The 22,756-nt window shown below is 37.3% G+C and overlaps 1 protein-coding gene and 2 long non-coding RNA genes across 5 annotated transcripts in view; 1 reads left to right on the forward strand and 2 right to left on the reverse strand.

The window, feature by feature from the left end:
- Nucleotides 1–605: 605 nt before the first annotated feature.
- LOC127945106 (uncharacterized) lies at nt 606–2,324 on the reverse strand. Its single transcript, XR_008150519.1, has 3 exons — nt 2,241–2,324; nt 959–997; nt 606–868 (listed from the first exon to the last, which is right to left on the reverse strand). It is a non-coding gene; the product is annotated as an uncharacterized LOC127945106 (long non-coding RNA).
- A 4,963-nt stretch (nt 2,325–7,287) lies between these two features.
- The window catches only part of LOC127945074 (NACHT, LRR and PYD domains-containing protein 12), a 31,874-nt gene continuing 16,405 nt past the window's right edge, over nt 7,288–22,756 (forward strand). Inside the window, exons 1-7 of the mRNA XM_052541629.1 lie at nt 7,288–7,471; nt 8,797–8,887; nt 9,261–9,368; nt 10,469–10,576; nt 10,759–10,810; nt 13,566–13,752; nt 18,730–20,476. Of these exons, the coding sequence (XP_052397589.1) occupies nt 8,841–8,887; nt 9,261–9,368; nt 10,469–10,576; nt 10,759–10,810; nt 13,566–13,752; nt 18,730–20,476 (2,249 nt within the window). The 5' untranslated portion in view covers nt 7,288–7,471; nt 8,797–8,840. The remainder of the gene's footprint in view (nt 7,472–8,796; nt 8,888–9,260; nt 9,369–10,468; nt 10,577–10,758; nt 10,811–13,565; nt 13,753–18,729; nt 20,477–22,756) is intronic.
- Nucleotides 9,223–18,809, reverse strand: LOC127945102 (uncharacterized). 3 transcript variants are annotated; one of them, XR_008150515.1, is made up of 5 exons: nt 18,701–18,809; nt 13,935–14,918; nt 13,668–13,706; nt 13,136–13,339; nt 9,223–10,629 (listed from the first exon to the last, which is right to left on the reverse strand). It is a non-coding gene; the product is annotated as an uncharacterized LOC127945102 (long non-coding RNA). The 3 variants fall into 3 exon arrangements; XR_008150514.1 differs by lacking the exon at nt 18,701–18,809 and adding an exon at nt 16,861–16,899; XR_008150513.1 differs by lacking the exon at nt 18,701–18,809 and adding an exon at nt 16,061–16,307.

Raw genomic sequence — 22,756 nt, forward strand, 5'->3', positions numbered from 1 at the left:
CAACATATGATAACTTCTCCGAGGGAAATAAAACCATGAGAGTGTCACTGGATTAGAGTGCATTTACCATATCCAGTAAAATGACACTTAATTATAATTTTTTTAAACTAATTTCAATCCATATTTGTAACTTTCTAATTCAGAATACAAGTTACAAGGCAAACAAAGGATCAAAGGATAGGCATACAAATGAATCTAGATCTATCTATACACAATACCGGAGTACATACCAGATCAAGAACTTTAATTATCTTCTGGGTCTTCTCTCTGATAACTCCTGCTTTCCTTCTGAAGAGCTCGATCAGCTTGCTGTGGGGGTTGTCCAAAGAAGCCAGGAATCTTGTCTGAAGTAGAACAGTTGTAATCCGGAGAAATTCAGCGTTCATCTTAAAAATATTAAATGAAACAAAACACAGAATAACGATTACATGACATCTACATGTGAGATACATTCTGAAATACAAAATTACAAAAATAAAATTGTTTAAATGCATTTCATTTTGAACAAAATGTTAATATTTCATTGCAGATTTCTTATAATAGGCCATTAGTATCCTCTACTTTACAGGCCATTACTTATAGTTCAAAATATTACATGCCTCATCCTCTGTGAACAATGCAGGCAAACTCTTCAACACCCAATTCCTTTTCCACAATTTCTTGTCTTTGCAGTGAAAAGGCTTTGGCCATTTTGTCCTTTACCACTGCACGATTGTCTCGTTTCTTTACTTCTATTAAAAGTGAGTGTCTCTCATTTTCCAGTTTTTCTTGAGTCTCTCCAGTTGGAATGTCGGGTATATGGTTAGCTTCTCCTCTCTTTGGTCTCTTTACTTTTTTTTGCTGGCAAGGCATCCTCTGGGGCTTTGGACTTCAATGAAAATACAAGTGTAAGGCACAATTATTATAATATTCATAAAAATAATGTTCACTGCCTGGTGTGCATGTGTGGATACTCTACCAAATTCTGAAGCAGTTAATGATTCCAGAAAGAGGGCACCTGTGAATAAAAAGGAAATTGCATGAACTTATAGGGGACAGTGATTATTATTTTCATTAACGTTAGTCACTATATAAATTATAGTTTAAAGTGTTTCTCTTTAATCAGTCATTGCTCTCACCATTGCTACAAATACAATATGTGATAAACAAATACATACAAGTAGTAAATAGTAAGTTAACATTAGGAAGGTTAAGAGAAAATATAACCATTGTGGCAAAACGGACACTGAATTTATAAATGTGTATGGCAACACTGTCATCCATCTCTAATCTGAGCAGGTTCACAGGGTGCACTAGTTAACAAAAATAATTTTACTAAAACCTCAGCAGGTTATACTAATTTGTTCCCTCGTTTTACTCTATTGTGGCCACGTTGTAATTTGTTAAATCAAAATGAGGCAGCGCGCACTCTCATCGCCTTCAAACAGCACGAGCGCTGTATTGCTCTCTCTCCCTTGCGCAAATCAATATCAATTAACAATAGTAAAAGGTCGGAAGACCGATTGTGTTTTATATATTAGTAGTTTGTTCATATAAAGTGTTTGATTAGCAAGTACATGGTAAACGTAAATTTATATAAATGTATATAATATACATTACTGTAGACTGTAGAAGCCTCAAGGCTCTAAGGTTTTTAATAATCTAAAAACCGAACCAGCACAGACGGAAATCTTTACAGCACAGATGTAGATCTAGCGGTTGACACCATTTTTAGCTGTTTTAGAGCTTTAAAACAGGCTCCATGTCCGACCCGTAGCGTTCACCGATCGGGTTCAGAAGCGCGTGCTCCTTCACCCGTCTCAACAAGCTCACGAGTACGGAGTCAATACAGTTAGTGTTAGGCTATTGGTGAAAAGCCCGCCTAAAGTCTGTCCCTAGAGCACCCTACTCTAATCCCGCCGAAACTTTGGCTCGGCTGCAGCTCTGTCTGAGCGGCAGTGAACAGCACCGGAGCAGTGGACCCGTTACCGATTAAACATGTTCAGACACTGGCGGGGCTCTTCAGTTGAATTAATAGCGATCTAGACACGATTATTATAAGTTTAGTATTTTTTTAACTACGCGACCACATAGTGCGATTAGCAAAAATTCGAGATGACAATTTTAACCGGTTCATATTTCTTAAACACCATCACAGAACACCCCGACGTCTGTAAAGTAGTTCCCGGTTCTTTGACTTAATGTTAATTTCCTCAAAAACAGATATGTTGTCACCAAGCAAAACACATTCGAGCTCTTACCTTGTTTAATTGAGTTTTCTCGCAGACTCGCACATGGAGATGGTCTTTTGCTTGCGAAACGAGGTAATGGCGGACAGCAGAAATTTTCAACGACTGATCAGGCCGGGTTCACACCGCAAGCTGCAGCAGAGCAGAAGCAGCGCGTATTTTTTTCGGCGCCTATGTTAACAGATGAGAGCGTTCACACCGCACGCAGAGGCTGCGCGGCAGAGCGTAGCAGAAGCAGAGCAGAAGCAGCAGTGCCGCGATCGTTTCGGCGCTGGGTCTATTTTTGCTGCTCTGCTGACGCTCAGTTAAAGTGAAAGTACACCTTTGATAGACAAAATAAATATGATTTCACACAAAAAGTGCTCTAACTGCACAAATAAAGCACATCTAGGGTGTTTTAACAAGAACTAGAGTATGTTACGAAAAGGAAATTATTATAAAAAAAATATGTATAGAAGATAAAGTGACCATGGCCAAAATGATCATGATCATGGCCAAAATACACATGTACTTAAACGAATGTTGCCCAAAATTTGCATTAATGATATCTACTGTGTTCTTAGCAAATTACATTAAAAAAATTATGATATTTTAAACCACATATTTTTCAATTTTTTATTATATATTTTTTCATATATTGTTTTTTTTTCTTTTTCTTTTTTTTACAAAATCTGTTAAAGTACTTACAGTTCTATCCAAAAATAGACATTTTGCCGAAATACAAAAACAACTTTAAATAATTTATATTGCTAGTTTAGCCTTGGAGATTTATTTATTATTAGTAGTTGTCGTATTCTTTTAACTAGGACTATATATTGGCAGAAGAACGGATGTCGTGCTGACAATCATAAACAACAGCACGTGGTGTCACAGGCAGTGGTCTTCAGAGTGCACCTGGAAAGACAATAATGGACGACACTCGTCTCATCGTGGAAGTTGAGAAATATCAAGTTCTTTATGATCCACACAATGTACTTTATAAAGACTTGCAGGAGAAGGAAAAAGCATGGGATGAAGTTGCAGCGGCTCTTATTGCAGATGGTAATACATTTTATAGTGTTTTTGACGCTTTCGCTGGCACACGAGCAAACAACTCAATATTTGATTCAAAATTGATTCAATTGGAACCATTCATTTACAATTTCTAAATTACACATAAGCACACAAATAACAAAAGCAGGTGATACATGCATTTATAATAAACAAGTAAATGCTGATTTCAAGATGAGCAGGAAGTCAAGGCTGTGAACCATTTACAATACACATAATTTAAAACCGTTTATTAAATTGGTTTTCAGGGTGTTTTTTGGTAAATTTGATTGCAAACAAACCCAGTGACAAGATGGTAATATGCACCATGTTCTCTCCTACGTCGGTTAATGGGATGAACCCAAAGTCTGCGTCTTTTTAGTCTCCTTAATAACAAATATAGCGCAATGGCCTTTCTTCTATCAACAACACGTATACTGCACGGAAAACAAAGACAGCAAAACAAAGATCCAACAAAAGTAACAATGAAATTATTAATTAAAAAAGCTTCTTGCCAAGTCTTTTTATTTAAATGTATTTTAAATGGGGAAATAAAGCAATGCGAACGTACCCATTATAGAGCACTCTGACCAAAATCTGCTGTTCAGTTGCGCGCTGCCTCCGCTGCCGGTGTGAAAGCAAAATAGGCGCGCGCTGCTTCTGCTCTGCCTACCTGCTGCTAACGCGCTGCTTCTGCTCTGCTGCAACTTGCGGTGTGAACCCGGCCTGAGATGTACCGAGACGTAATGACGTCACGTGATAACATGACACCCCAAAACTTTGGTTTAACCTTAAACTACAATTCAAGTTAAAGTAATATTTTAAAGTTTGTCTAAAGGGCGTAACACTTACTTTGAGGCAAAGTAAAAACAGAAGGTATAAACTGAAAATCACAATTTTCCATTGGACCAATGTAAATATATATTTTGAATGGATTGCACTGATGTTTCACTTTTTTCAGTAGGGTCTCAGTCAGACGTTCAGATATTGAACCAGTTTTGCACGTACAGAAGACTTCCAAAAGTGGTTCTGAACTAAGGGATGTTGAACAAACATGATCTGAACGTCTCTCTGACATCAAATCTTTGCTGGGTATGAGTGGAAGAAATGGTTCTTATCCAACACAATTATTCACTTATAGTCTTTAGAAGCTTATTTTATGCACCAAATTTCTTGATAAGTTGATCAAATTAATGGTTAAAAATGCACTTTAGAATCAATATTTTAATATGAGGATCAATCCTTTCGATACAACATCAGAATCGAAAGTATGGATCGATCCAACCATCCCTATTCGCTGCTCTCAGTGCAGCGATGGCATTACAGTATCTCCAATATATCCATAACCATGTCAAAACTTGCCGTTTCCACCTGGTATAAATATGATCATTTTTGATGATCTGATCACAAGAGGTCAGCTGAGACACATTCACCATTCCCACTTGGTATTAACAAATGCATCAATTTGTTTAAAAAGACTGACAGTTTGTGTTTGGATTTGGATTATGTTTGCATTGAATGAACAAACCTATGTTATATTAAGTATATTATGAAAATAGGAAACATGTCTCTGTCATTATAGTCTACTTACACTAACACTTAACTAACTAGCTTTAATTAAGTTTCGTTCATGGAAATAAATAAATAATGGATAATTTAACAATTTTTTGTTGTTCACTTTCCCTCTCCATTAAAGCCCTATTTTTAAGCATGCAACTGCTTTGGGGACTCTCCTGCTTTTAAAGACTGACTGCAGCACAACCCAATGCAGCCAATAGCAGGCTCGTAGGAGCATTTGCGTCTCAATGGGTTGGATCTTCTAAATTAATATGCCTCATTACAGAATGAGAGTTGATTATTTGAGCTAAGCAAATAAGTCACTATATAAGTAAATTTAACATTTAATCATTTGAATATTGTTATAGACTGAGCTATATATATATATATATATTTTTTTTTTCAGCCATCATAAATGCCCTGGCTGTCCTCCGGAATGCCTCCTTACAGGAGGCTGAGCAGGTCTTCCTTTCAGGTCTTCCTTTCAGGTCTGGATTATCATTGCAGGTCAGAGTATATTCTTAATTATTTTTGAGCAATCCCCAGTCCACCCGTTTGTTACTGATATTTATGTTAACACAACAGTGATTGTTCTCCGATAACTATTTCAGTAAAGTGGAAGAATTTAACAGACAAATTGCCAATCAATTGGAATGGAAATGGAATGCATTTTATATAGCGCTTTCAACAGACTCATGGCCATCCAAAGCGCTTTACAAGTTGCCTCACATTCACCCATTCACACACTCATTCACACACCGACGCTGGTGTATTGAGGAAATTGAGGAAAGAAGGGAGAGCATTCAATTGGTTGGTATTGATATTATATACATATATATATATTTACACATTTGGAGTTTGGAATTATATATATATATATATATATATATATATATATATATATATATATATAAATGTCAATAAATTCATTCTTTATTCATTCTCGAGTTTTGTCTTGCCTCTCTACAACCATTACAATATCTGGCTATATCATTTAGTGAGTGAAAATAAAAATAATAAAATATAATAAAAATACTCCTGCCTGCAAGCAGGGGCGCTGCACAAGATCTCGGGCCCTATGCATAGTTAGTCCTAATGGTCCTTAACGCTGTATAATAAAACGTTATACAATTATATGTAAATAATATCCATAATTGTATAAAATGTTTTAATATTTATGACATTTGTTTGGGATGTTATGTTATATTTATGGTTCATTGGCCACTGCTTATGCTGTGATTCTGCGGTCAGTTAAGCAAGAACGCAGCATCTCAAATTAAGAGTGTGTTCTGTGTTCTCACGTCCTCCTGAGTTCGTTCTTCCCAGGCAACTTGTCAAGACCGGTCTTTGCGTTCTTGGAATTAAGCTAGTTGCATATCTCCGCCATCTTGGATTTCCGGTCTTGCGAGTGTGTGCGTGTATTTCCGGTTGTGCTTAAAGTCAGTGCAGAGAACCAGAGAAGTCCAAATATTACCTTCTATATGTTTACAGGATTTATAATATCACTTCATATGCAAATAAGATAAACACTGCTATTATCACTATACTACAAATGTTAACTGAGCCAGTGGATTTGAAACCTGTATGTTTCAGTCCGGTGAATGAATTAAATACACTAATGTTCACTACTGTTCACGAAATGAAAGTTGAACTCATGGTGTGTATACACAGCTATAATGTATTTTATCTTACCAAATATGTAAATGTACAAATTACTTATTTCTCGAAGATGTTTGCATTGTTATTATTATTTTTAATATAAATATTTACCTCGTGAGACGTGGGCTGCGATTTATCTTCAGAAGTATCCTCAATTGTACACATACATCAGTCTGTTTCATCGTTATTTTCACAAGATTATTTGACACAGTAAATAATACGTGACTAATTTTAATATCTGTTTAATCTGATAATTAATGCAAAACAATAACAATGGCTACTTGTAGACAGATAATGATGCTGCAGATCTTTCACAAAACAAATAAACAGATAAAAACACACATGAATGCAAACAGCGATCTTTTATTTAAGGCAAACCTACCATAATTATATTACGTTTAATTGTACAGTTAGTTATAAATTATATCAAATAAAGTTAATAAAACGCTTTATCAGAAATCTCTGTGCGTCTTGTTTGACAGTCAGAAACATTTATCTTACATAACAGAACAAAACCAGATCTTCGAAAATGAAAAGTATTGCATATTTGAGAGGTTTGTGTTTGAAAAAAGAAATTCCTGTGGACCTGAACTGACGCTGATCCGCATAATCAACAGAAGAATAAAGCAATCTCCGCGTTGTATCTTGATGAATTTCCACACAGAGGTACGCAAAATATAGGGAGGATGTTTCCCCACGTTTTTGATATACCACTATCCGCTGTTAAATTTGAAAATCTTTAATTATATACATCTAGCCAAGTTTCGTATGTAAGTTTCCCTTACAGTCAATGCGAGCGTCGCAAGACCGGAAATAAGTACGCGCACACACTCGCGTCGCTGAAGCTCACCTCCGCCATCTTGTGCACCTAGCCCATAGCCTAATACACCTATGATCCTGTGACGTGTGTGTATTGTTTGCTGCTGGTCCCTCGTAGTAAATGAAAGTGAAACAATCAGAAGCCAGGGGAATTCCTCAGGGAGAAGAACATAGCCTACGTGAGTATCAAAGTTTGATATTCACACAGTAAATCTCAGAATTTGTCTGATTCAAAACAAAAGCAGCAGCTAAAGTAGTTGTTTGTCACATGTTTGCAAGTGTTAATTTAAGGTATTTTTGTGTCAGGATGTAATTTGTATGCAGTTTTTTTTAGGGCTAGAATATTCTAGAACAAGGAAGTTTGTACGAGAGCGTTTTAGTGCCACGTAAAAAAAACTAATACATAAAATAAAATAAAAAATCTAAGATTACGAGATTAAAGTTGTACAATTTCGAGAAATACTCCGAGAATAAAGCCAAAATAGTACGAGAATAAAGTCGAAATGTTTCGAGAATTCAGATTTTAGAAATTAAAGTTTTTTTTTTTTCTTAGAAATTAAAGTTATATTATTTTGAGAGTAGGCCTTTTATTTCCCATGTAAATGTCCCGGATTGAGAGCACCGGGAGAAGTTGTAGGATAGCTACCGCTGGATTGTTTTCAATATTGTTGCGTCGAGTGGTGGCAGCATATGGGATGAGGAAGAGTCCATTTTAAAGACTCGCTGAAACAGCTTAATGTCAAGAATATGATATTTATTAACAGACTGGACAGGAACAACTTTTTATCAGCTCACACACCCAATTGACATTCCTTTGGGGAGCTCTCTTATTTAACGCTTTAATAAAATACACTATACATGTGGGATTATTAGCAGAAATCATTCCATGTGTCATACTCGCGGGGACAGTATGGTTGGAAATAATATTTAATGTCTTCCATTGCATTCGTTATTTGCAGTGCGCCAGCCTACTTTTAATGTCTCAGCTTTCAAAATCAGTTTTATAGCGAAACACAAATTATACAATACAATAATGTTTTTTTTTTCCCCAAGCTCTTTAATGATCAGATCGTTTTCTTTGTGAAAATTCCAAAGTTGTGAAAATTCCACCGCCTACTCCACCACCCAACGTCTGTGGCGTCCAAACTTTTAGTCCTCACATGTAGCCTATTTAATTAATAAAACGTTCTGAAAGTTGAAGTGGGCTCCAACTTTTTATACTGTGGCACTAAAACGCCGTCGTAAAAATTAATTCTGAATTTTAACATTCAAATAATAACAATATTTAATACTAGGTAATACCACCGATAATGGTTGTCTGTACTCCTGTACTATTTATCACATTATGGGAGCAGAAACTTTTGTCAGTTGTGGTCTGATGGGTATCTCCAGGAAAAAAAAAAAAAAAAAAATAAACCCACAGAAGCACAAACATACTGGTGCATATACTTTAAATAAATACTACTGCTGCTTTTATCTGATTAGCCAATATATATGTGTTCAGTTTCTATACAGATATAATAAAAAAAAAAAAACATTAACGGTGCCATGGCTTCCAGAAAAAGTCTCCCTGAAGAAGGTGAAACAAGTAAAAGGTGAGAAAACTTTGTTTTTATATATACTTGAAGTAATTAGATACAACTAGTATTAATAATGATTAATCAAAGTTTCCAACTGCACATATAAGTGGCAGAATTACTACGGCATCGGTACAGATAGACTATTAAAGGAATAGAACATGGAGATTATGTTGTCCTTTACTCACTCATGTTGTTTTATTTCAAGGATTATAAAAAGAGAAAGTTTCTTCATTGTATTGTCACTTTCGAAACTAGAAATTTAGAGCTTCATGTCACTTCGTCCTGCAGAAAGACAGAATCTGTATCTGAGAGAGAGGTTTAGGTGTAACTCCGTAAATAATGACATTAAACACTCTAAAAACATTGTTTAATTATTGTTGTGCTTCAGTCTGATACAGAAAGAATCTCCTGAACCCAGTTTTGTGTCTATGAAGAGCAATCAGTCAGCGTGTGAACCATCCAACTTCAGTTCAGGAGACACTTCTGCTGATGTGAGGTGAGAATAATCTTCCCAGTTCCATGTTTAGAGCTGAAGGAACAGCTCTGTCTGCTTCATTGTCAGAGTAAATTGTAAAAACTGCATGCATTTGTAACAAATGTCTACTGAAGGTGAACTGAGTTGAACCCATCTGTAGTTTTTTAAAATAATAAAAAACAAAACAAATACAAAGCTAATAAAAACACAAAAATAACTTGACCTGAGCGTGAACATGACCTTGGCAAAGACAGTTGTTAGATGAGACTGATAACATAAGGGTCATATATTCTCAAAAGCCTAATTTCCACTGTCGGGCCAGTGCGTTCCAGGGCTTAAAGAGGGCCGGGCGGGGCTCATAGCCTCGGGCCAGTAGCACAGAGGCCAGAATAGCTCCGCTGCGCGTCACTTAAGCACACCCTTTACACACCTCTCAGGAACAACATCACGCAACCCCATCATTTCATCACCAAAGATAAGTTATTAGAAAACTAATAAGAAATAAGTCACTGGAACATGCGCGAAAACACACAAACACGATAAAAGTGAATGACACTTAGTGCAAATGACACTTGAATGACAAAATAATATACAGTATATATTTTTTACTGAAATCCAACTCGACGCTAAAATTATTGTTGTAAGCTGATAGTGTTGAATCTGGGTCTGGGAGGCAGATTTGAACACTGATTTATGTACTTACATATTCTTATTGCAGTTTTTATGATATTGTAATTTATGATTTTTTTTTTACACAATATTTCTAAAAGGTACAAAAGCTTTTTTTTTATAACTTAAGATGTGTACACACAAGGTACCATGACTATATATAATTACTTCTGCTTAATGGTTACATCACAAGAAAGCTTTAATCATCAACCTTTTCTTGAAAATATAAAATCATCTTTTTTTTTTTTTTTTTTTTTACATTTGAAACTAACATTTTTCCTTTTTTTTTTTTTACATTTGAAACTAACATTTTTCCTTTTTTTTTTTTTTTCATTTGAAACTAACATTTTTCCTTTTTTTTTTTTTACTTTTGAAACTAACATTTTTCCTTTCTTTTTTTTTTTGTGAACACTGCTTAAAAGAGTGTATTAAAAAGTGCTGTTGTGTTTCAGTCTGATACAGAAAGAATCTCCTGAACCCAGTTTTGTGTCTATGAAGAGTAATCAGTCAGCGTGTGAACCATCCAACTTCAGTTCAGGAGACACTTCTGCTGATGCGAGGTGAGAACAGCTGGAAGTAGAGAATAGTGGTTTACAGCTGGAGGAGTCTAGTGCTGGAGAGAGAACACAACAAATGATGATTACAAATAATAACAAATCCTCAAATGTAAAATTTAATCATGCATTTGTGAATTGAATGCCTGAACAGGAAATTAACAGAAATCTTAATGTTCCCCCCACAGTGGAGTACAGGAGGAATCTTTATCCAGAAAGCAACTGGACTCCATTTTTAAGGTATGGGTGTTTTTTCATATAAAACTCCAGGTTAAAGGGTGCACATTTTTTCTCCATTACGTAGGAAATACCTGATTCACTATAGATTTCCATGTTTTATGAGGGCTGGCATTAAAGTAATTATTTTCGTCCTTCGGGAATTGATTGGATCGTTGGAAGCTGGGGGCTGCTAACAAACTGGAGGCAGGTCTGAATGCCAGTTTGCAGTTAGTTGTGGGGGTATTCTCTCCACTGGATTCACAGCGGACACCCAAGCATGAATAAATGTTTTATTTATCAAGGATGAAGACGATGATCAGTGGCTTTACCCGTCATTCAGACTGAAGGTCTGGAATCTATGGCAGCTTTCATTGGCCTTGGCCAGCCCATGAAGCCGTTTGACTGACATGTCAAACAACCAATCACAGTTCATTTTGTTCATCAGCACATTTTGAGATGTGGAAATGTTGCCACAATAACAGACCAGTGTGTAAAACTCCCGGACGTATTATAAAGATTATATGCCGCAAATGTTAAATATTTCACGTACTTGTGAAAATCCAGCGATTAGTTGATTGAGATAAGCACTCGTTGTCATAGTTATAAACTTGACGGCTTTCTTCTTTCGTGAAGGGGTTTGGCGCCAAAGTATCTTTGTTTTCAGGTGAAATGTTAAAGAACCTGTAGAATTCAACCAATCTGATGATGACTTTGACACTCATGAATTGCTTCCACTTTTGTGTCCCATATGCATCAGATGTTTAGCCCACGGTCAATGGGCAGGACGTTTGACACTGAGACTAAGGGGAGGTCAACGTTTTTGATTAAAGATTACGAGGACACATGAATAAAAAAAAAATTGAAAAAATTCAATTATTTATTGTTTTTGTTCTCATGTTGCTCAGAGATCTCGCATTGGTCATTTGCGGACCTCACTCTCACATGCTTGTCAGTCTTGGTTATTAGACAGAGGTAATTGACTGATACTTTAGATGGCCGCTCCTATGCTTGCTCATTCTAAAAGTACTTTTATTATCCCCATAGTTCTGTACACACTTGAATAAAGCAACATTATCTCTGGTCAGAGGTCAGGACCACTACTACAATATAAGCTGACTAACATTACTTTCTCTGATAGCAGATAGCAGTTTTGGTTTAGTTGTGCCATGGTTTCCCATGTACACTTAGCTAGAGTAATATAACAATAAACCAGGGGTGCCCAACCCTGCTCCTGGCTATTGACTCTCCTGCAAAGTTTAGCTCCAACCCTAATCAAACACACCTGCCTTTAATTTTTAACTGAGTCTGAAGACCTTAATTAGTTATTTCAGGTGTGTTGGAGCTAAACTTTGCAGTACAGTTGATCGCCAGGAGCAGGGTTGGGCACCCCTGCAATAAACAGGTGTTAAGCTCACCCTATTTAGGTTGGCTGAACAACATCCAGTTGTTCATAAAAACAGGCGATCAAAAACAGTTAAAAACATTCGATAACATCAGGATGAGAGAATTTGAAATATTACTTGATAGCGGAAACTACACAAAGCAATTGTGTAGGACCTGTAAGCCTACAGGTGTACAGCCTACTTGTGTAGGATCTGTAAGCTTACAGATTCCCTGAACCCTTTGTCACCCTCTCTTAAATATCAAGTTGTACTTTAAAGTTGCCATCTGTCATGTCTGGCAAAAAAAATCAAGTCATACTCCACATTCCATACCAGATGGGGGCAGTATGCCTCAATAAAGTGAATTGGTCTACTCTAGAGTAACAAACGAGAAACGGCATAGTCTCTATGCTCCGCCCCTACTTTCACAACAACACTACAGCCATAGCCGAAGCCTAAGAGGACGTTTTGCCTCCAGAGGAACGTTGGGTGATGTCAAGTGATTTTGAAACATGACATCTTCAAGCTACTCCCCTTCACTTTTACCAGTGAATATGTTCCTATTCGTTTTGTTCATATTACATTTTGAGTTGTATATACACATTGTTTGAATTAAATTGACAGACAGCATTCTGTCAACATCACTGGTCAACATCAGACAGCTGATGTTGACCAAGCTAGCGCCAACCAACGTAACCAGAGCTGCCAGAGCTTCTTAGGTAATGTTACATTTTAGCATCAGCTTGGTAGAGACGGGCTTTGGTAGATAACAGGTGAAAACCAGATCGGATCTGTGGGTAAGTTATAGCTAGCTAATTATCCAACCCAGCTACGGTTAGCCATGGCTAACATTAGCATGTTTATCGAACAGCCTTCAATACATTTCTATGTTATAACTTCCCGAAAAAAATACGCAAACATATAAAACAAACTTCTAGCGAAATACTAACAGCATCTTACTTACCAATCCAAAAGAAATGTTGCAAGTTCGGAGTCGAACCTCATTTCTTTCAAGTCCATCAGTTATCTCCAGTGATTGAAAGCAGTGCTGATGTTTACTCTGGTTCGGCTCCTTTTCTTATCGGATTTGATTTGTGATTTCTCTGTAGCGGGTGGTGGTCTCTTGCCAAGGGCTTCAGTCATCCTTCCGCTCTCTCTCTTCCCTGAACTGAAATAAAGTAGTGGGCTGTACTTTCCACACGATTGACATCAGTAAAAGAAGTGTATGTTGATAATAACCCATGAGTTGTGACCCTTTTGTCTCTCTCAGTTTAGTGTGACAGTAATATTTTACAATGATAATAATCATCATTTAGTTTCTGATTATTCACTAATGTCTTAACAAATGTTTATTCTCTCTTTTACTGACATATTTAAACATCTACTGATTGCAGGATCTTGGACATGAAATCTTGTCTGAGCTGAATATGTTCAAGAGACTACTGAATGCAGATTACTCAGAATACTCTGAGAAGGAGGAGGATGAAGATCAACACCTATTCAGAGAGGGGCTTCTGAAGGTTACACTGCTTGTCCTGAGGAAGAAGAAGTATACAGATATTGCTACCACATTACAGACCAGTAAGAGCTCTGGGTCATATGACTATTGCATTACTATTGCATTCACATTTTATTTGTTAAGTTTAATATTTAATAAATCTTTAGTTACACATGTAACCTTAGTTCCCCAAGAACAAGACATTGCATCAGTAGTAGATGCTATGGGGAAATCTTGTATATGTTTAATAGAAAATTTTATTTACATATTATAGTTCACTCAGCTTTGCGTCAGTTGTTGATGCTATGGAAAACCATATCCAATCATGCCACATAATTGGCTCGGAACAGTTCCAACACTGAAAAGTAAAGGATATATAATACCAGTCATAAAATTCAGGGGACCTCTACAAGCACAGACATTACACACAATCTCCCATAACTGCTTACTGAAGGGGCTAAGAAGTAAGCGCATCCAAAAGGGCATGGCTCAGCGTAAAGGCCTTCCTGCTAGAGCAGAATTAAGTCGGCCTAGCTTTGAAGGGTGAACAGGTTAAGATTTCCTCATGAGAGTGGCCGTGGGACAGATATGAGCAATGACTGACCATTTGCAAACAATTCAGCTTTTGAAGCATTAGCACAAGCTAAGTAGAGGCTGTGCCATGTCTTTATTAGATCAGCTTATTAATTATAAATGATGTAATTTATAAATTAATGATTAATTAAGTGATGTTTAATAATATTTTAGATTTGAATAAAATGTGTTAATTTAGATTATAAAATTTTTAGGTTACTATTTTTTAGAGCCCGACCGATATGGATTTTTGGGGCCCAATGCCGATATTAACTCAAAAAGAGCCGATTTATAAGCCGATATTTTGCTTTTGAAAATAAACTGGATATTATACCCATTTCCTATAAACTGCACTTACACAACATTCAATAGCAAAATATCTGCCTGTTCTATGTATGTGGGCTGAATAAACCATTTTCCAGAAGGGATTAATGTAAAAAAAAAAAGCCTTAGATTACGGTCTCAATGACTAAACAATTGCTCATCAAAAGTATATATTTTTTAATGATCAAAAAAACAGTCTGATTTTAAACATTTAACACTTTTACTTTCTTCCAGTTGAAGCTGGTTTTAACAGTCTATGTGTGTACTGTAAATGAATTATAATACTCAAGTTAAAGTATTTGCAGAAGTAGTCCCACACTTTGCTGCTACAGCATTCACCTTTTTCAGCCATCTGTAGGGCAGAAAGAGAGACAGAAAGAATAAGTATGTGTATTAATAATATCACCGTGTATCATTACTCATGTCATCATTAGAATTATAATAATAATAAACAGGGATCTCCTACATAGGCAAAAATGAGACATTTTGATATATATATATATTTGTCAAGCAATAGGTATGACATATTACCTACTTATATTTAACCATATTATTACAACATTTTCCTGTTATGTCTGTAAAGCTGCTTTGAAACAATCTGTAAAAAAGAAAAAAGCGCGTGTTCAGCTCATATTTATTTACATGTCCCCTCTGGTTTAATCATTTCTGACGCACCTACTGTAGTTACTGTAACTACACTATTGAGAATGAGAAGTTGTCGTCATAGCACAAAGCCCCTCCCTCGATATCACAGTCTCCGCCATGTTGGAAGGATACCGGCGGCGAAACAGGATTGTTTACATGTGTTGTTAAGAGGAGGTTCTCGCAATTCTGCACTGTTTTACCATGCCTGGAAGTTACTGTTGCGTTAAAAACTGCTGCAGTACCTTACATGATACATATGGAAAACATAGGAACAATGGAATACAGTTTTTTTTTTTAGGTTACACCAAGCGCAAAACAGCGGGATTTGGAGAAGCTCTCAAGCGGCACAGAGACCTGGGCCATTTACCTCCATGCACACATATGGACATAGGGAATTATATATTTTTTTGGTTTAAGTTACTACACAATGCAGGAGTTTAAAAGTCACAAATCTTTGGAAAGTTACGAGGCTTTCTGCTGTGGCTGGGTCCATCTACAGCAGGTGTTGAAAACAGTGTTGTACTGGCCAAAGTAAGTTTATTCACATGCGTTTTAGCGTATTGTAATTACATTGCATTTAGAATTAACTGCGACTGAACACTAGATTGTAACGAGATGTTCAATGTATACAAACGTTTCCAACATATTTTGATGTAGGCTAAAGCTGTGTATGTTCAGTTATAATTTGATTTTAACCCAATGACACATACTGTACAAGGTTTTTTTGTTGGGGGCTGCAAAGTGGACAAACCAGTTCTGGGTTAGCTAGGGTAGTTAAATATGCGATTGCGAGATGTAAATGTCCGGGTTAGATTAAGCCATTAACAGCGTGAATGCAAAGTGACTTACATCGTAAACAATATAATTCCCAATGTCCATATGTGTGCACTGAGGAAATTGTTTAGGTCTCTGTGCTGCTGCAGGGAGCTGCCTGAGAGCTTCTCCAAACACCGCTGTTTTGCGCTTGATGTGAGCTTGTTCCTGTAAGGTCCCCTTTCTTTCGCTTTATGTTTTTGCATTGCTTTACTTTCTTCCTTTTCTTTTCACGTATACGTAGATCCTCTCCTCTTCTCTTTGTGCAGGGAAACGACGTCCACGCGGTGCGACGCACCCGTTTTTTCCAGGCGCGTCCGCACCGCATTGAGTTAAAAACATCTCAACTTTTCAGAATGCAGCAAGCGCACCGCGGGTCATGTGACAAGAACTAACCAATCAGCTTCATCCTTTCCCGTAACAACGTTGAAAACTGAGCCAAGATGAAGGAACAGCTGATCATAGCTGTATATGGCTTCTGCCGGAGCGCTTTGGAGAAGGAAAAAGCGGCGCGCCTAGCGTTTTCCACGCGCTTTTAGGCGCGATATGTGAACGGCCCCTTACGTGGTCATTATGTGGGAAACACTGCAGATATATTTAGAATAAGATAAACGCTAAAGTTATAGTTTGACCTCTTATTAACGTTAGCGCTCTTCCACTGATAAACATGGTATTAGCTTTGTGGCTAATCTAATATAGCAATGCATTAGCGGCTTTAAGTGATGTTACAGAATATTTAGAAGTGATAATGATAGGACCGTTAGCTAGAACTACCACACCGTTTTTATATACAGTGTATGAACTAAATCATCTCACATGATGAACGACAGACTCACCGTCAAAACAGTACATCTCCATGGCTTGGCTGATCGCTTCTATAGTGGAGTTGCAGACTCTCTGCAAATGCGGAGCTCCCTCTGGTGGGCAAACTATGCATGAGACTCTAGGTGTTTCTCAATGTCAAGGAAGGATCCTCGAAAGCCTGTCGAAGGACTGTTCCAATGTCGAGGATCCTCGGAATTTCAACCAAGGACTGAGTCCTTCGTTCAAAGAATATGCCATACACAGGAAAGGATGCATATGTGTATCCTTCGCGCTCTCAAATCACCCACAATCCTATGCGCGCAGCTTTGCTATCTAACGTTAGTTCAAAAATTAAAAAATGTCGAACATTAACGGTTTTTATTTACGTTACCAAACATTTGTTATAACTGTAGTAAATATAAGTAAAGTTTGACGTTTAAATGCCAGTACAAATTACTAATACAAATGGTTAACTGAACCGGACCGTCATTTAACAATTGGTTGCGTCAACGGCATTTATTTTATAAATAACTAGTTAAGTTGTCCAAAGTAATTTAATGAGACCATTCACAGCGTTATTCAAACGGACCTTTTCACTGACGTAATGACGCAATTACGTGCACTTGTTAGCCTGTTCCATTTACGTGTTCTCCGTATGCTAAAGAGGACTCTGACCTAGCCTTTGAAGGAAGTGACTTGGAAGGATCAGTCCAACCAAGGAAGTATCCTTGACATTGAGAAACGCCTTCTGTTTCTCATGTTTCATCGGCCGTTATAAACGCCGATGCCGATTTAAATGCAATAAGCTCATATCGGCCGATAATATCGGCCGGCCGATATATCGGTCGTGCTCTACTATTTTTTCAGAGTGCAGTCACTTGCCTTCATGACCTCGCTGCCCCACAGAGCAGGGCAGGAAGGTTCAGGAGCCTGCATCGACCCTCAGATTTTGGATCTTATATTGTGTCCACACAATGTGGGCAGTTTGTGCTTTGGAGAGCTGACTCTGCATGGATATGGCCTCATGTCCATCCAACAGCTGGCTGAATCAGTCACATAAGGAACACAACATTGCACACATAAGCTGTAAATTTCCCTTTTATGTAAATATGCTCTTTCCTTGGGAATGGCAGGTGTGTCAGGCACAGAATTCGTGCTGCTGTCATCACTACCTGCATCACTGAACTTGCAACACAAACACAAGAGAACCGCTAGATTTAAATCAGCACAGTCCACGAAGGATCGAATGAAACTGTTTTGAATGAGTGCACCTTTTTTAACAACCAAAAAGTGGCTGTTTTGTTGTCTGTAGAGGAAGTACAGTTCCTATTGTTTATAACAGAGGAGTGGTTCCAGCGAGATATTGATGGAATGATACGGAATGAAAAAGTTTTTCAGGAGTCGTGGCAGTAGAGGTGTCATAACAATAACAATATGTGAATAATCCCACCGAAGCCAGGCCATGCCATGCCATACTGATCTGTGCCGAGATGAGTCATACCATGCAGTGGAAAAGTGCCATTATTTAAGTCAATTTTGTGTTTGTGTGGGTTATACACCATTTGCCAATTGCTCCAATGGTGTGATTTATAAGATTATCAGGAAAGATAGGTTAAAGGAGTTTCACCATAGCATCAATTACTGATAAAATAGTGACTGAAAAATAATTCAAAGGGAACTCCTTTTGTGTTCCATGCAAGGACGAAAATCACAGAGCAAAGACAATGCGACTTAATTAGTGTGAAAATAATTGACTTGTGAAAGTGTTACCCCTGCAACCCTACATATAACAAGTTTTCTGATGAAAATTGTTACACATTTTTTTCTGATGTTGCTCAAATTTTCTTTTTTGTAGTATATTTAATTGTATACCTTTTCTTCCATCTTCCTCTGCTCACCAGAGCTGGCATCTTTCTGTATGATAAAACACAAATCCAGATTAAAGGAACAATATCAGAGAATTAATGAAGGAATATCAAATCAAGGATGTTCCATTACTTTTCATAAGATCTACACAGAGCTGTACATCTCAGAGGGAGGAAGTGGAGAGGTCAATAAAGAACATGAAGTGAGACAGATTGAGAGACAATGCTGGAGACCAGAGACACAGGAAGCACCAATCAATTGCAATGACTTATTTAAAGTCTTACCTGGACAAAACACACCCAGATCTGTACTGACTAAAGGTGTCGCAGGAATTGGAAAAACAGTCTCAGTGCAGAAGTTCATTCTGGACTGGGCAGAAGGAATCACTAATCAAGACATCCACTACATATTCCCACTTCCCTTCAGAGAGCTCAATTTGATGAAGGAGAAAAAAATGGGCCTGATTGAACTGCTTCAATATTTTGTTTTGGGTACAAAAGAATTGAGCACAACAGAGTTTAATGACTACAAAGTCCTTTTTATCTTTGATGGCCTTGATGAGTGTCGACTTCCTCTAGATTTCCAGAACAATGACATTATATGTGATGTAACAGAGTCAGCCTCAGTGGATGTTCTCCTGACGAACCTCATTAAGGGGACTCTGCTTCCATCTGCTCTCCTCTGGATCACCTCTCGACCAGCAGCAGCCAGTCAGATCCCTCCTGAGTGTGTTGACAAAGTCACCGAAGTACGAGGGTTCAATGACCTTCAGAAGAATGAGTATTTCAGGAAGAGAATTAGTGATCAGAGTCTGGCCAGCAGAATAATCACACACATTAAATCTTCAAGGAGCCTCTACATCATGTGCCACATCCCAGTCTTCTGCTGGATTTCAGCCACTGTTTTAGAGAGGATGCTGAGTGAAGCAGAGAGTGCAGAGATCCCCAAGACTCTCACACAGATGTTCACACACTTCCTTATCTTTCAAACCAAACTGAAGACCCAGAAATATAATGGGAAATATGAGGTAGATCTTCAGCAGGCCAAGAAGAGCAGTTTGTCACTGGGTAAACTGGCTTTTGAACAGCTGAAAAAGGGGAACCTGATCTTCTATGAGGAGGATCTGAAGCAGTGTGGCATTGATGTCAAAGAAGCATCTGTTTACTCAGGAGTTTGTACTGAGATCTTCAGAGAGGAGATTGGGCTGCACCTGGTGAAGGTGTACAGCTTTGTACATTTGAGCGTTCAGGAGTTTCTTGCTGCTTTATTCAGATTTATGTCCTTTATTCAAGACAAAGAAACAAAAGGCAGCATAACTGATTCATTAAAGTGTGAAGTGAACAAGGCCTTGCTAAGTGAAAATGGACACTGGGACCTTTACCTGCGCTTCCTTCTGGGGCTCTCACTGGAGTCCAATCAGACTCTCTTACGAGACATCTTTACACAGACAGGAAGCAGATCTGATAGCAAACAGGATTTAGTTGAGCACATTAAGAGGAAGATCAGGGATAATCCCTCTCCAGAGAAATCCATCAATCTGTTCCACTGTCTGAATGAACTGAATGATCATTCACTCATACAGGAAGTTCAATCATACCTGAGCAGAACAGGTGCCAGTGATCTGTCTGGATCCAAACTCTCTCCTGCTCAGTGGTCGGCTCTGGTGTTTGTTTTGCTGAACTCAGAAAAGGAGCTGGATGAGTTTATACTGAGAAACTACAAACCATCTGAAGATGGTCTTCAGAAGCTTCTGCCAGTCATCAAAGCCTCTAGAAAATCTGAGTGAGTATTTTACTTTGTAAAATTTTTTACTTCATTATTAATTTAATTGATTTATTCCCCGTAAACATCAAATATTAGGACAATAATAATAAATAAATATGCAAAAAACATGTACATTTTATTTTTGTGTAGTACAGTATGACAATTACAAATTAATTTGACAGTCATTAGTAGAATACAAATATAAAACAAAAAATTATTTTTCTGTCTTAAACTTTCAGTCTGTAATCAACTTTTGTCCTGTAATCATTCTATGTTTGCATGCATTTACAATTTTGTTAAATTAACATTTATTTGTTGGCATTTTTAATAATGTAATTTTTCCTATAAAACTTTGTGCAGTCATAAAATAGCTAGGACATACTTTGATTTGCTTATGATTGGTTTTGAATGAATATTGGAATACTTAAGATTAATGAAGCACTGATGTAAAGTGTTAATGAACAATAGTCAAAACACTTTCAAACAATATCTAGGGCATGTTGTTAGTGCAGATTAAAAAGAAAAATTTATTTATGAGGTTTCCAGGGTAAGGGCTGCATTTTCTACAGTTTAGCGCCATCTGTTGTCAGAGAGTGAATGTGCTTTCATTCAGCTCGTCTCTCACGTGTTCCTCATGTGCTTCAAATGTGTGCTTGTTTACATCAGAGCACACAATAGACTGTATGAAAACATGAGCACATATGAAAAAAATTCCCTGAAGCAAACCCGGCGGCTTCAGCTGCATCCATCTTAGCACGTCACGTTTGATGTGGTCATTTATTTCACAGTAGGCATACACACAGGTTCGAAGACTCGTTCTCGTCCCCTACAGTGCAATTCGGTTAGGTATACATCCGTGCTAAAATATCAAGGTGAAAGTCATCATAGTTCGCGTATTATAGACCCAGCTCCCAACCCAACTTTGAGAATAGATTAACGGTGATATTTTTTTATCTCCCGATAAGAGCCTCACGTTAATGCAGCACGTTAATGCCGATAACGGCCCACCACTAATATATATATATATATATATATATATATATATATATATATATATATATATATATATATATATATATATATATATATATATATATATATATATATATTAGTGCTGTCAATCGATTAAAAAAAATTAACTAATTAATCGCACAATTTTCTAAAATTAATCGCGATTAATCGCAATTAAAAGACTGAAACTTTTTGGATATGTAAATGTAAAATGTAAATAATTAATGTAAACTCAAGACAAAGAAACTATTTAAATTCAAAATATGATTGTTTATTGGAATTTTTGTTTAACTTGTAACACAGATTTTCTCATGTAAACAACATACCTGCAATAAACCATCAATATCCTCCAAATTAACTGTTGGCTTGAAAGCCATTACAGAAATAAAAACACAGGCATGTAAGTACCATTTGAATTTCAAAACAATCAATGCCAATAAAAAACAAACATGATTTCCATGTTGAATTCTAAGTGGACTGCAAAAAAATTCCAAAGTATAGTCATTGCCAGTGCTTTCAGTGGGCCAGTACGCACCGGTACTCAGTACCGCCACTTCCAAATATAGCTCTTGAGCGTACCGCCACCTCTCCGTGCGCCCAGGACGTGATTGTAGCGTACCGGTACGCTCATTTGGACATCTGTTTTAATAGAGGTTTTAATCTTTTACCTGCACTGCCGATTTTCAGAGCGCCCTTCACAATGCGAGCTTCCTAATTCATCCCACCCAGAGCAGAAACTACATTACCCATTCACCCTTAAGTTATACAAGTGAATAGCGCATGTGTCGCTTTTCCCACTGTTAAGTGTCAACAACTCAACGTGGCCGGAGAAGGTGTGTATTTATTGTCTGATAAACATTAAAAACTGTCTGCGGAGGTTGAGTCGTCCTGCAGCCCCCGCTGGCTGTTCATTGGCTGCAGCATCTTTTTTCTAAGTTCTAAACAAATACCGTAGACGGCAAGGCACAAATTTAGATATTTATTTATCTAATTAATCTATAGCCTATGCACAAAGACAATATGATCTTTTTGTCCCCTTTTTGTTTTAAAGCTTGATGAAGAGAGAGAGCGCAAGTTGCTGCAGCTGAGGAGGACAGTGATGCACGCGCACAGGAGTGATTGACAGTTCGCGGCACTGTGTACAAAAATACTCCGCTACACAATTATTTCGTTTAAGCTTATTAACGTTAGCATTACAGAAAGGTCTGATTTACGCACTGTTACAGTCATTGTTTTTGTTTTTTTGTTTTTAAACAATGACATTTGAGTTCATGATTTTAATGTTGC

The sequence above is a fragment of the Carassius gibelio genome, chromosome A23 (assembly GCF_023724105.1).
Source record: "Carassius gibelio isolate Cgi1373 ecotype wild population from Czech Republic chromosome A23, carGib1.2-hapl.c, whole genome shotgun sequence".
In the NCBI taxonomy this organism is placed as follows: domain Eukaryota; kingdom Metazoa; phylum Chordata; class Actinopteri; order Cypriniformes; family Cyprinidae; genus Carassius; species Carassius gibelio.